The sequence below is a fragment of the Monomorium pharaonis genome, chromosome 7 (assembly GCF_013373865.1).
Source record: "Monomorium pharaonis isolate MP-MQ-018 chromosome 7, ASM1337386v2, whole genome shotgun sequence".
In the NCBI taxonomy this organism is placed as follows: domain Eukaryota; kingdom Metazoa; phylum Arthropoda; class Insecta; order Hymenoptera; family Formicidae; genus Monomorium; species Monomorium pharaonis.
The window spans coordinates 180,261-193,946 of record NC_050473.1 but is presented as its reverse complement, the minus strand read 5'-3'; the positions used below and the strand labels follow the sequence as shown (position 1 = coordinate 193,946).

At 44.7% G+C, this 13,686-nt stretch overlaps 1 protein-coding gene across 1 annotated transcript; it reads right to left on the bottom strand.

The window, feature by feature from the left end:
- Positions 1 to 30: 30 nt before the first annotated feature.
- Positions 31 to 3,306, bottom strand: LOC105836571 (flexible cuticle protein 12). The gene is made up of 3 exons (XM_028191548.2): positions 3,040 to 3,306; positions 1,497 to 1,744; positions 31 to 923 (listed from the first exon to the last, which is right to left on the bottom strand). Exons 1-3 carry the CDS (start codon positions 3,289 to 3,291, stop codon positions 863 to 865), a joined length of 561 nt encoding a protein of 186 aa, XP_028047349.1. The 5' UTR covers positions 3,292 to 3,306; the 3' UTR covers positions 31 to 862.
- Positions 3,307 to 13,686: the final 10,380 nt, after the last annotated feature.

The following is a 13,686-nucleotide window of genomic DNA, read 5'->3' as shown; positions in this document are numbered from 1 at the left end:
TTATATATCTATTCATATAATCATGGTAAGAATCGTTTTAAGTGGGCTTTATTGATTGTGCAAGAAGCACAACATGGTAAACAATCACAGAAAGATTTCAGTATGTATACAAGTTTATTTGCACGAATGGTCTTCTGTTATAGATAGATATAGATACGTGTATAAAAAAAAGAGAAAGAAGTTGCGCCGGTGAAAAACGCAATACTGCGATACCCCGATGAGTGCTGCATCGTCGCCTCGCTGGAAAATTAGAGTTGCAAACGGAGGACGTCTTTCGTTCAAAGTGTTCAAAGTGGCAGTTTCAAGAAATTGAATGATACATATCGCCAGTTGCGAGTAAGCACGCGTTTCACTCGCGGAAGTTGCGAACGCATGGCTCGTTTATCGCGATGTTACACGAATGTAGAGAAAAAGTAGTATTGAGCGAAATAATTTTGTTAACAATTGTGTGTGTATAGAAATGTATATACACACTTCTTTTACATATTTACAGACGTTCTGCTCTGTCCGAAGAATCATTAAATTCTTAGTTTTTGGAGCAAAGACAATGCAAAACGTTTCAGGTAATTCAGTCCAATTACACGATCATTGTTAATTTTAACGCGCATCGATCTTACGGTGTTCTGTCTTTGTAAGATACCGTTGATCGATATCGCGGAACTCGCGAGAACGAATCGGCCAGAGAGGAACAATCGCGCGGAAGGATCGTTCTCGAGCCAGCGACCTCAAGCCAGTCGTTCGCATCGGTGAATCGCGTGCCTCGCAGTCATACGATTAAAGGTATCCTAATTCGCGTGTAATTACACGAGCGTGTACGTCGGCGACTTAATGTTATGATGTAACTTGAGTCCTCGAGCCCGTCTTACTTCGCGACGAGATTGATTTTCGGATTGAATCCGTTCTCATCCGCGGTGTAATCGACCCTGCAATTATAGAGAGATATAATTATAGAGATATTTAAAGATTAATTTTAGCCGCGACAATGCGAACAGATGGACGCAAAATGATTATTTTTCAAGCTTGTAATTATTTTGATGATTCTAAAGACTCCATGATTCGTGAGTCACACGATAATGTGATAGAGTTTAATTTATAATTTTATATACAATACTAAAGTCACTTGAAGAACCAAAACCCATTGTGGTACACAAATCAAAATACACGACGTGAGAAAATACATCGAAAAATCTAGAATTTTAAGATACGAATTTGACTTGTGAATTACAGATTGTTCTTTAATGATTAAATTAAATTTTTCTGTATTCTAGAGTGATCTCGGTAGACCAAAGGTGTTTTATGGTCATTCAAAGTACGAAAGAATCTTCAGTTTTAAAAGAAAATACACACTTATATAAAATACACCTGCATAAAGAAAGCACGAATCGAGGAAGAATCGCGCGGAGGATCGTTCTCGAGCCTCGATCGAATAATGTACGAAAATATAAATTATAGAAATCTATCGAATTACACAGATCGTCTAAAGTGATCTCGCGTACCTATACGTGTGTCCGTCCGGCGCGATGAAACTGAAGCTACCGACGACGCTGATGGACTCGTTCTCGGTGCCCTCGTTCTTCAATTCCGCCGTCTCCTCCCTCTTCTGGCCGTCGCTCTGCTCATAACTGAAATGGTACCCACCTACCCCTATGTTGTTCGACTCCTCCTGCTTCACGATCGTGATATCGTTCGGATTACCTTGCGGCGCCGCGAGAACGCCGGCTACGAGCGCCAGGATAACGAACACCTGTGTGACGAAGAGAAGCAAAAGAGAATTTCGTTAAAAGATACAGGGATTTTTCTTTGTCATGTTCTATTAAATCGGATATTGTCAAATGTATCTTTTATGTGACTAAATATATGTATATACACTGAGAAAAAAATATTGATTAAATTTCTTCAGTTCAAGCATTTATGGATTTAATTTAAATAAATAAAATACTTGAACTTTAATTTAAGTATTTATATATTTGACTAAAATATAGAAATACTCCAATTAAAGAAATTTAATTAAGTTGAAAAATTTAATTAAACCAACTTTTTTCAGTATATATATATATATATATATATATATATACCTGAAAAAAAAAATATATATATAGGTATAGATATTTGTTTAAGAGATTCTTTAATATTTTCTCCGAATGTATTGTTGACAGCGGATCACTGCGAGAATCCAACCAGGAAGTAAAAGCTGACGTTATTATTGACAAATAACGTCAGCTTGTTACCTGGACAGCCATGTCGAAAATTCGTTTCTCAGAAACCTCCTGACCTTTCGACAGCCAGTATTAGATTATTGTATTGCGAAATTAACCCGAGATACATCGCTCTTGTACCGCGAACGGAGCGAACGGGCTGACTTCTTTGACCTGCACGAAACGTCGCAGATCTTAATCTCAATAATTTTGATCATCTCTCATTGACGAGCGTTGACCGCGCGTTGAATTGAACGATCGTATCGTCCTGAGTTTATTTTTAGTTACGTAACATCATAAAATGGAAAGTTTCTCGCGAATTACACGAAATAAGTAAACACAAATCCTACGGAACACTTAAACTAGACTTGACCCGTATTTTTAGAACCTCGATTCGCGAGATGTGCTTAACTAACATTGCATCTCGTATGTTGAAAGAACGCTCTATGTCAGATTTCCTCTCTGAAATTGAGAAGACAGAAAGGTACTCCAAATTCGTGTCATTATCGAAATTGCAATCGTTCTGCGACATATCCCGCGGACGTTCTCCCGTGATTGTACGCTTATCACGCCGCCGCGAACGAGCGTGCGTTTAATCTCACGCGCGCACAAATGTCACAAATCCTCTTCACTTTCACTGTTGCGCAAAAATTGGGTGGCTGCGTCCGTTTCGGGGGCGGGGGGAGGGGGACCGTTTTCGGTCCGAAAAAAAAAAGAAGAAAAGAATCGGCAGTAAAACCCTCGCGGCACGGTCCCTCCCGAAAGACCCGAAGAAAGGAGGGCGATCGCAGGAGAGCGCGCTGACAAATCTCTCTGTCTCTCTTCGGAAGGATTCGCCACCCACCGTCTTCATCGCGGCCAGGATCTCCTCTTTCGTGGTCGAACAGATCTGCGAACGATCCTTGGGCAGGCGGCCCTTTGTTGTCCTTAAACGACGACCGATACGTAGATACCGAGGAGCTGTCGGTGCATCTGCCTTTATATAGGCGGAAAATCGCGTTGCACATCCCCCCACCTGCTGCACGTGCAGCAGCAGCAGCAGCAGCAGCCCCCGACGGATTCGCGGACGAGTCTCTCCCGCGGCTGCAGGATGCATCCGCGATGCACCGACACGATGCGACCGCCGTTAGACGCCGTCCGTTTGCGGGGCATTTGCTTCCTTTCCACCGTTGATTTATGCAAAATTTGTTACATGATTCGCCTTGTTTTGCGGAAAATTTTGCACGGAGAGAACGATTTCTTCGTTTTTTTTTTCCTATATTTGGATTTACCTAATTTACCTATTTTATTCAAACAACGTAATGTCATAGGAAACATTATCGTTTAAAAAAAGTATTGATAATATTAATCAGTTAAAAATATTTGTTTCTTCAAATAAAGTTTTGTTCGATTCCAAAAAATATATTCCTTTGCCTTTGATAAAATTCTACTAAATTTAAAGAAACCTTTCTCTTTGTATGCTGCAAAGAAAAATTTTTACATTTTTAAAAATAAATCTTGGATCGTTGCTAAATGAATAATTTACTTCTCTTATTAATTGCACACGTAATTGTATAATCAACTTCTCTTGCTAATTGCACGTATAATAATTACAACTCTATTCAATTAATTATATATATATATCCATCTAATCAACGCTATTCCATTAGATGTATTTAATTACAGAATTTGCAGAAGAATGAGATAACTTTTGGCAGCTTTTTGTCTTCGGCAGATTCGCAATGACGCTTACCGTCACGCTTATCCCGTTTTATGTTAATCGCGCTTCGAAGCGCAAAGCACAGAAAATGCAAATCTGATTATAATTGGCAGCAATCAGCTGCAATTTGCGTTGAGTTGACACTAACGAATGACGGAATAACGGCAGCGCGCTTCCTCGCATGGCTAATACTATTCGCACGTAATCGTAATCGTCGTACGATACCGAGAATCCTCCCCCTCCCCCACCCCCCGATGTATACGTTCCGATCGTAAAGATATAAATAAAACCGAACGCAGAGATGCGATTTAAAGTCATGAGCCACATTACGTAAGCCATTAATTTTCCACGCGCAAATAAAAATGCCATTTACTTAAGTGCGCTTTCCGAGGACGGCGAAGGCGTGACGGAGGGAGAAACCTTAACGACGTTCTTGCGCCTTGTTTTTACGGCGCTAATGATATTTACCGATGCAATCCGAGTTAACACGCGACGCGTTTTGTGCGTGATGCACGCGGCTAATGCGCATGCATCCGTTCGCAGTACAACGATTACACGTCGAATTAAACGTAGGCGCGTCGATACGCCGCACGGCGCGCGAAGACGAAGCTTCGCTAAGGCCTGATGCCTGCCTGCCTGCCTGCCTTCGACATCTCGCGCGCTTTTGCCGATGCTGCGCGCTGCATCGCGGTTGCGCAACGACACGCGGTCTCCCTCTCGTCGTTCCGAGGCACCCGCAGATCGTGGAACACACACCGCTCGCTCGCGTTTACTTACCTGTGTGCGTCTACACTCGTCCCACCATACTCCCCGCTCTCCGTTTCATTCAGCTGTGCACACCGCGAAATGACGCCTCGAAACATTTTCCGCGCCGGGAATCCGCGGATCATTGCCAAGGGCGACGACTACGAAGACGATTGTTCTCGTTCTCGTGTTACAATCCCGCCTCGATCCTCATTCTCACCTCCCCCGCGAGACTAAGCTCGCGGCCCCGATTGATTTCACGAAGCGAAATTTTTTCCTCGTATCAAAACGTAACTCGAGAGTAATACATCTTGTGCGAATTTAAATAGCATGTTTACTCTCGTTGTACCTTCTTCCTCTCGGTCAATCTGACCTCGCGGAACCGCATGGCTTTTGTTCTGGACCGCGCGGATTCGTGGGGCCTCGTTAATTTTCTCTTCGCGCCTCTCCCCTTCCTTTCCTCTTGTCTTACGCGCGCGAACGCAACTCGAACAGGGCCACGGTCGCGGGATGCGCCGCCGTGCACCTGGGGGGGACCCGCCGCGACCGATCCTCCTCGGCGCACCGATCTCGACCCGAAAATGTGAAAGCCGTGTAGCTCCCCCCCCACCCCCCCCGGATTCCCGCGACGCGGTTTCATCGCGCCGTAGGCGACGCGTTACATTACGTTACGACGCCGCGGCCGAAGCGTCCTTGGTCATTGTGACATTTGGTTTTCTCGAAGTTGTACGCGCGCCGGAGGAAAGTTGGTGACGTAACTACCGGTGACCTTGCCATTTCAGAAGAAGATGCGACGGCTTGAGAAGCGCCTGAGGAACAGACGCCTCCGGCGTCTCCCGCCTTCCCTCCTTTTCTCTTTCTCTCTCTTTCTCTCTCGGGCGAGACGATTTGTCTCTCTGGTACGAGTATCTAATTCCTTGGGCGTTCCCAGATTTTTGTATAATACATTGGTCAACAGCGTCGTCATTCATGGCCAGAAGTATGGTGAACTTCGGGTATCGATGATCATAGTTTTATTTATTTAGAAAATAGAAAAGGAAATAAAAACATATACACGCCACGCACATTACAATTTACACCGTCGTTATGTGTCTAACGTTAATTATGACGGCTCGACTGTAATTTATTCGACGTTGTGATGGCAATTTTTAATGAACACATGAAAAACTTTGCAGGCAATCGAAAGTAAAAACGTGATGTAATATCCACAATATTGTTATATCGAATAGTGTACGCGCATAAACTGCAGTAAATATCGATTTATCTTTTGAAAACGAGTACAAGAACACATTATTTAGCAATAGCCATTGGCCAAGTAGGCGTCAGAAATATAGTCTTAACGATTTATTTTTGTGACGTTTTAACGACGTTTGTAACGTCAAATGAAATGTCACTAAAACGACATTCGACATCACCTTGCTACTTGGGTGTCTTGTCTTCTCCGTATGTCCATCGTACCCTAATTTACTCAATCTCCGATTTGTTTTAAAATAAATTACATTAAATTACTATCGAAGCGGAATAAAAAGTCACCGTATCATTGAAGTGATTCCGAAATGCTTATTGAAAGACACTTTTTGGTCAATCGCGATTTATTTTTATGTCATTTCGACTCGTTAGTCTCGTTACTGCGATTTATTGTTCCGCCAGCGGCGTTGCCTCTCTCGTTACAGCGGGAGAATCTCTGGAAGATAAGGATACCGTAACAATTGAATTACGATTGCATTCGCCCGAGTCCCACTCCTCCGGGGCGGACAGCCTCGACGTAACGTGGTTTTTACCTGTCGCTGTCCGATGCAAAAACGTCCGTGCATCGAGGTCTCCGACGTTCTAATGTCGAAACGGCTCCTATCTTTTTCGTTTTTACGCTTTTTGCACGTGAGAAAGTCAATGCTCGTCACGATTCGCGACCGTAAACGCAGACTCCGATGATTGTACATCGATTATGCAAAGATCACGAAGAAGATTCTCTCCCCCCCCCCCATCTCTCTCTTAGCTTGTCTTGAATTTTGCGACCTATTTACATACGACGAGCACTGAAATGAGAAATTCGATTATCAAATCTAGAAAACTTCGTTATTAATTTTGTCCCTCGGGCAAACCTTCGACTTTCGGCGCACAACTTTCGCGAATCTCTTTGAAAACCTCGATTTCTCTATAACGTCACTCTATGCATCGGGTAAATGTTCGCGCGCATGCATACACGCATACACGCCCAGAAATGACTTTCAGGAGGAATGAGCGAACTCACAATCGTAATCGATATATTGCCTGCGCGCGATGAGCAATGTGCATCTCTAAGATGCGCCGAGAGTATTTCCAATTGTATGCGTAAGCGCGCGGCGCGAAGTCATTTTATTTTGCTTCAGTAAGGAGCCTTATTTGACTTGTTGCGTCAGAGCCACCTGTTGGAAGACTCCACGCTATTTAATTAATCATCTGTCAAGGTTTCGCTTCATTAGTGTCGTTATGAGGCTCGCGCGATTAATCAAACGACGCGGAGGGACTTTGAACGTTCGGATTCCCAAAAAGCGCAGAAAAATCGCTTCCCTCTATCGAAAGTGTGTATATATATATATATCTCCACCGGGGAAAGTCGCATACAAATCGGACAATGTCCCTCGCGCCGAGTCTCCGAGTGGAGGTTTGCCAGCCGCGGCAAAATCCGCGCTGAATCAACATTTAAGCGATTGGCAAATTTCGCGGCGCCGCGAAAGATTAAGTTGCAACGAAGTCTCGTTGATTTTAATAACGTATCGCGAGGCAGCGTAATGTAATGAAGCAGGTACTGGCGATATATTGAAATGTCAACTCAAGACGCGCGTCGACGATTTCCATACAGAACGAATTTCACCCTCCTCCCTACACCGCGGGGGGGAGGGAGTCGACGACGAATGATTTACGATGGGGCGCGGCGTGCAAATAGCCTGTTGCGAATCGCGAAATGAGGGACCTTTTCCTGCCTTAAGCGACCGGGCATCACGTGCCGGGTCGCAACCTTAAATTCCACGTAAGGACGTGCGACGTTAAATTCTCTCGGCAAATCTATCTGTCGAAATGTCTATAATACGTCGAAATTATGCAACGGATGCAGGTCCCTCGGTTTGCAATGGCAAACGGGCGAAGGAAGCGTTGTATGCTCGAAGTTCGTACATACGTTTCGTCTTCGGAACACGAGAATTCTCATTTAAAAAAAAAAAACCACGTAAACGCTCAGGATTGAATGGTACACTCGCAAATTCTATTAATTCTATTATTTTGATATCTGAGGTTAAAAAAGTTTGATAATTAAACAGTCAAAAAACGATCTTGCGACGTCAACAAAAATTATATATGTGTAAAATCTAGAGATAGATACATAATTAGCAAACACTGTAATATGATGTGCATCTAATGAATCTGGCTGATAGAAGCAGAATTTTCAAATTCTACGCCAAGATTCCAGCCGATACAAAAATTATACATTTTGCTTGTAATATCGAGAACTCTGTCTATATCAGCCAAAGATTTTTTGGGGCGATTAATCATTACGTCTCCAAGAGATTTATATTTTTCACAACGATACATCTGAACCATTGAGAAACGTTGGACGACGCATCAGCCCTCGATTTTCGCTTCAGAAATGCGCGGTGAAACGCGAACGAGGGACTCGCGTTGCACTTAATCGCCGATTGGACGCCCGTCGCTCGGGGCGCTCTAATAAAATTCCGAGGGGCTGCGAAGCCGTTTTACCTTTAATGAATCACCGGCATCATCCTCTCTCGGTTTTCCAATCGCAACAACGTGGCGGTATAATTCATTAAAACTCATCCCCGAAGGATTGGCGTAGCTGCATACTATAGACACCTCAGATTCTGGAGATTGGGGGGGAGAGGGCGGAGGGGGATTCATCAGGATAATTCAGAAAGAGGGAAAGAGAATAAGAAAGTGATGCGAGCTTACGATGTTGCACCCGACGCCCAAGGACGTTGTATTAAGTGCATATATACACACAGCCGCGTCTCGCGCGGTGAGACAGAGAGAGAGGAAAAAAAAAAAGGAAGACTCGCGAAAGCGAGTAAATGTCAACGAGTTGACCAGCTTCTCTCCTTCTCTCCTCCTCCACCTCTGTTTAACCCACTCGCCTCGCTCGCGAGGATCGCGCGCTGGCAATATGCTCGCGGCAGATGCGACGCGATCTCCTCGCACGCACTCGCGCGTACCGTGTACTTTCCTATATTCCGCTTGATCTACGATAATACGTCTTCTTTTTTTACATTTTATTTATTTTATAACGCTTGACTTTACGATGCTCGGTCAAGCTTATGTTATAAAATCAATGCACAATAAAATGTATGAATAAAAAACGCGTACTTAATCGTGCCTTTTTATGTTCAAAAAAATATCGGTTTACAGGAGAGACGACATTACGTTGTTTAAAAGGAAACAATTTTTCTCCAGTCCCCCGGCCGACCCGGCATTTCGCTCTCCGTCGAATTTTGCGGGAGCGAAACGGAGAAGAGGAGCCGTACCTCTTCTCGATCGCGCAACCGGCTGCAAAGGTCGGCCCCGTCGCGATCGTCCGCGACCCACGTGAGAAACACCGCGAGAAGTGCTCTCGCGTGTTCTATCCGGTCGACATCGGTCCCCGGCGGAGGGCTCGAAATGTCGAACGGGATTGTACGTTTCCGAGAGGATCGCGGGCGATTGCGGAATGCGTCGCCGGAAAACGTCGTCGACCGCGATCGCGAGATCGGAGGCGCGGAGAGACGACGCATCCTTCCCTTTTCGCAGATGCGAAATTGAATGCTGGAGATACGCTCGATCGTAATATATCGCGCTGTCCTCAATGATAAATCTCTTTCTCTCTCTCTCTCCTTCTCTTTCTCTGTGTCACGGTGCATTTTCACGTGCGGCTCATTCGCTCCGCCAGTCTCTCCGAGGGAAAAGTTCACAGGGGTCCCGGCAGATTATCGGTGCAATAATGAATGCGAGTGCGCCTCGGCGCACGGCGCGCTTCCAAGAAACCGAGGAGGCGGTAATTGATAATTTCCCGACGTCTCCTCCGACGACGCCGAGCGTTAACTTACTTCGCGGCGACCTTCTCCGCAAAACGTATACGCCGTCGCCGCCGCCGCGTTCCAATCGATATCGCGCGTGAGTTATTAGACGTGTCGATCTCCCCTCGCGCTGCCGCGAAAATAAAAACTTAAGGGAGGGGGGGAACGCGTGTCGGCGAGAATGTCGACTCCGTTAATTTACAGCGAGACGGTGAATTTAATTGGTTCTAACAACAGTTTTCCCACCGAATGAATTTCGATCGCCGGTGTCTCGCGGATGCGAAAAATCCCGGTGCATTCTGATGAAAAGCCGGGTGACTTGACGAGGACGTCGACATATTCGACAAAAGTCACGGTTAATCGGGGGGAAGGACGGGAAAGCGTCGCTTTTTCCTCGCAACTTTGGCTCTATCCTTGACCTTAATAGTCCGTTTCCGCCGTTCGACGGAAGTAAGCCCAGGTAGTCGCGAGGATCGCGAATCCGCACACTTTTTTTTTCCGCGAGCGGAGATGGGAAGCAAATCTGCATTTTTGATTTCGCGGAACGTTCGATCCTCTCTCAAAGATAAGCCGTTGTTTACCTCATTCCGGCATGTTAATCCCCGCGATAAGTGGCGCAGCGTGAGTTTTCCGGGTCGTCCTCTCTTACGAGAGGAGAATCGCATGCAAGCGCAATTATCCCCGCGACGTTCGGTTATTATCTTTTGCCTTTGCGGTTTGTTGTCTACTTACGTCACTTTGTGTTCTCCCGCGGCTCATTAAGCCCATTACGATCTGTAACTTACATCAGGATAAAAATTGCGCCTAATAATTTTGCATACGACGCCGGTGTTTCTTATTCTTTTCGAGAAAACTAAAAAAAAAAAGAGAGAGAGAGACTGCCGCACAAATTTTTCCGCGTGTACGTACATTGCACATACGATCGAGAGAATACATCCGCGTCATGGCGATATAATTTAAAGCGAGACGTTCCTTCGTCGGGAGACGACCTCACCTTTCGCGGTGGCAACGCTATACCATTCATCGCCACCTTTAAGTCCCGCATCCCCTCGACGGACCACGCGGGAGGTCACATCCTGCTAATGGTAATTATCTTATCTGACCGCAACATCGCTCGGGGACGAGAAAAAGAAATAAAGAAGCCCGGCGTGTGAATTATCGAGAGGGGGAGGAGGGGAAGGAGGATAGATACGTCGTTGATGAATAATCGTATCGCGCGCGCGCGCGGCGAATGCACGCGAGTGATACAACCTGGTGCGGGCTCGCGATGCCCTCGGCGATTTATCACCGAGGTACACAGGCAAGTCGATCGATTGCGGTCGATCGCGCAGGAGGTTACTCGAAAGGATAATGTGAATTACGCGCGGCGAGCCGCGCTCAGTAGTTCGCGATAGAACTGGTCAGACGAGCGCGGCCGCGGATCCCCAATCGTTGATGTATTAATTAAATGCGAGGTGATCCGAATCTTTTAAGGCGATTTCTCGAGACGATTTTTAGAGTGTTAGAGTTAGAGTTTTAGAGTATTAAGGTACCTGTACCTAATATGGCCATGTACCCAATTTGGCTCGCCGCCCCATTTTCAAATAGCGTGAACTTCGCAGATAAGGCTAATTAAATGCTTAATATCTCCTTTCTACGGCTTGTAATCGCACTTTATTCAAACTGTGTTCTTTCGAATCTAAAATTTCAGAGATAAGTTCTCGCATTGTGTAACTATCACGTAACAATTATAAATATCCACAATTTATATTATTGCAGCTCTTTATTTATGCTTTTCAACACTGTATTTATTTTGGGTTTTTATTGAAACATCATGTTTGTTATTAAAGAAAGAAAGCTCTTTGTATTGTGAAACCATTATGGCCAGGGCCGCTACTAAATACACAATATATCTTATTAATATACAAGAAAGTTGAGATTCTGTTTCTTTATTCAATGTTTAATTTTTTATTAGTATTTCTTGCCTTTCTCCAGTTAGTTGAAGCTTTTTAACAGGTAAAAGTTAAGATAACGCCCCTTCTAGTAAATAAACACAGTTTCGTTACTTAATAAATAGCTGTATGTGTAATTTTTTCCATAAGTATGTTAATAAATGTTTAATTAAACATGTTGATTCTGTTATTTCGCATTTTTTCAAAAATACTTACGAAAAAGAGGAAATTACATGGCTGGGCCACATTGAACACATATGTAATCAACGTAGCTCAAGTGCTATCTTTTTTAAAAAATCTTTACTATACTTATATAAATCATTGAAAATATTTCATATAGTTCTTTACTCTCAAAAATGTTTCCCATTTTAAATCTGACTCTTATCTTTCAATTTCGTATTCATCCAAAAAAATTACAAAAATCTCCAGAGCTTATGAGGGAGGGGAGCGTACTGGGTACCTTACGCCATAATTAGCGGGACGTGTAACGCCGGTTGCCAGGGGGATCCAAGAAATCGTATAAAGAATAACGCCAATTAAGGATGGCCTCTCGCTTCACCGTCCCGTCGTAAATTCAACAGCTGGATAGGCCATCTGTAGATCGGTCGGTCCCTCCTCGTTGCCGAGAGGGGAACGATAGATCAGAAGAAGCTACGCCGTGCCATGCACCTCGTCCTCGTCGTCGTCGTCGTCGTCTAATGCATGCTCGCAGCCGGTGTACGGAATACCCATCCGTCCGCCGACAGCGGTGTGGTGGCATTTAGGATCCGTGCCGTCGTCGTTCGTGCTCGCGGCGGCGGTGATGTTACGCAAGGTGCGCCTTTAGCCGGCAACGGCGCGCGCGGTCCAGCGGGATTCTTGCGAAATTCCCCGACCCGCGTGCGAGTTCCTCGTTGAAAAGCGGCTCCGTCGCGCCGCCGCCGTCCCCCTCGTCTCTCTCTCTTTCCCAGCGGGATCGACGGGCTCTCCCCGGGAAGTCCCCGTGTTTAAAAACTCTACGATTTCGAAATGGAAATTTTCCCGAAGCAACACGTAACGTAAGAGAAGGGAATATCTCGCGTTTCTTATCAATTCTAATCGATTTCTAAATAAAAATAAAAAAGAAAGAAGGAAAAGCTCGAGGCACGCGCGTCTTGACGTTTGAGCTCTCAATTAATCGCGTGTCCATTCCTGCCTTTTCCCACCGTCGAACCGCGCGATTCCTTGAAATTCCGCTGGTCGCACAATCGCTTTCCGAACGTTTCGTGAAATATCGCCAGGGAATTATTAATCGTCGGGATCGGATGACAGAGATCAGAATGTCAACCTCCAGGAGGATCTTTGCGTAACGCGGCGCTCGTCTGTTTATCCGAAATGAATCGCGCGCGTCTCTCCTCTTTGCATCTCCCACAGCTGCGGCGCCGTTTGTAATATCGTCGCGCACAATCGATTATACAATAATATCGCGCCTCGAGAGGAGGAAAGAGAGAGAGAGAGAGAGAGAGAGAAAGAGAGGGAAGACGCTCCCGCCGCAGAAAGGAAAAGTCACGATGTCTGACGTGGCCCGCGGTCGCCGCCACGGGACGATGCACTAACTCGGCTAGTTATCTATATATGGTGTCCCAGAAGCCTCGATCTCCCCCGAGCCTAAAGACCTTTCGCGAATTTCGCAGCTTTATTTTAGCAGCGTTACGTTATTCCGATTACATTACTCTCGATACCAAAGAAACGGTAAATATTTCACATACCAAAAATTCTTTTTCTGTTTAAATGTCGCCGAACGTCTCGTTAAAATTTAACATCTTTATTTACTTTTATCCGTTTCAAAACAAATTTTTAATTTTATGCGCTGTTTTCTATTTCGATAAATATGTATATATGCGTATTTCTAATTCTCATCTTCCAATGTGCCGCGTTACGTCACGTAATAAGAGAGCAAGAAATAAGTTTGTTTTTCTTCGGTTCAATTAAAGGCAGATTTCATTAGGAACTACGTTCTTTATTTTTAAAATTAGTGATTTGCAGCAAAAATTAGCGAGGAACGGAAAGTATAGAGAGGCTTTTATCGGAAGCATTGACATTATACTTCATCAATAAAT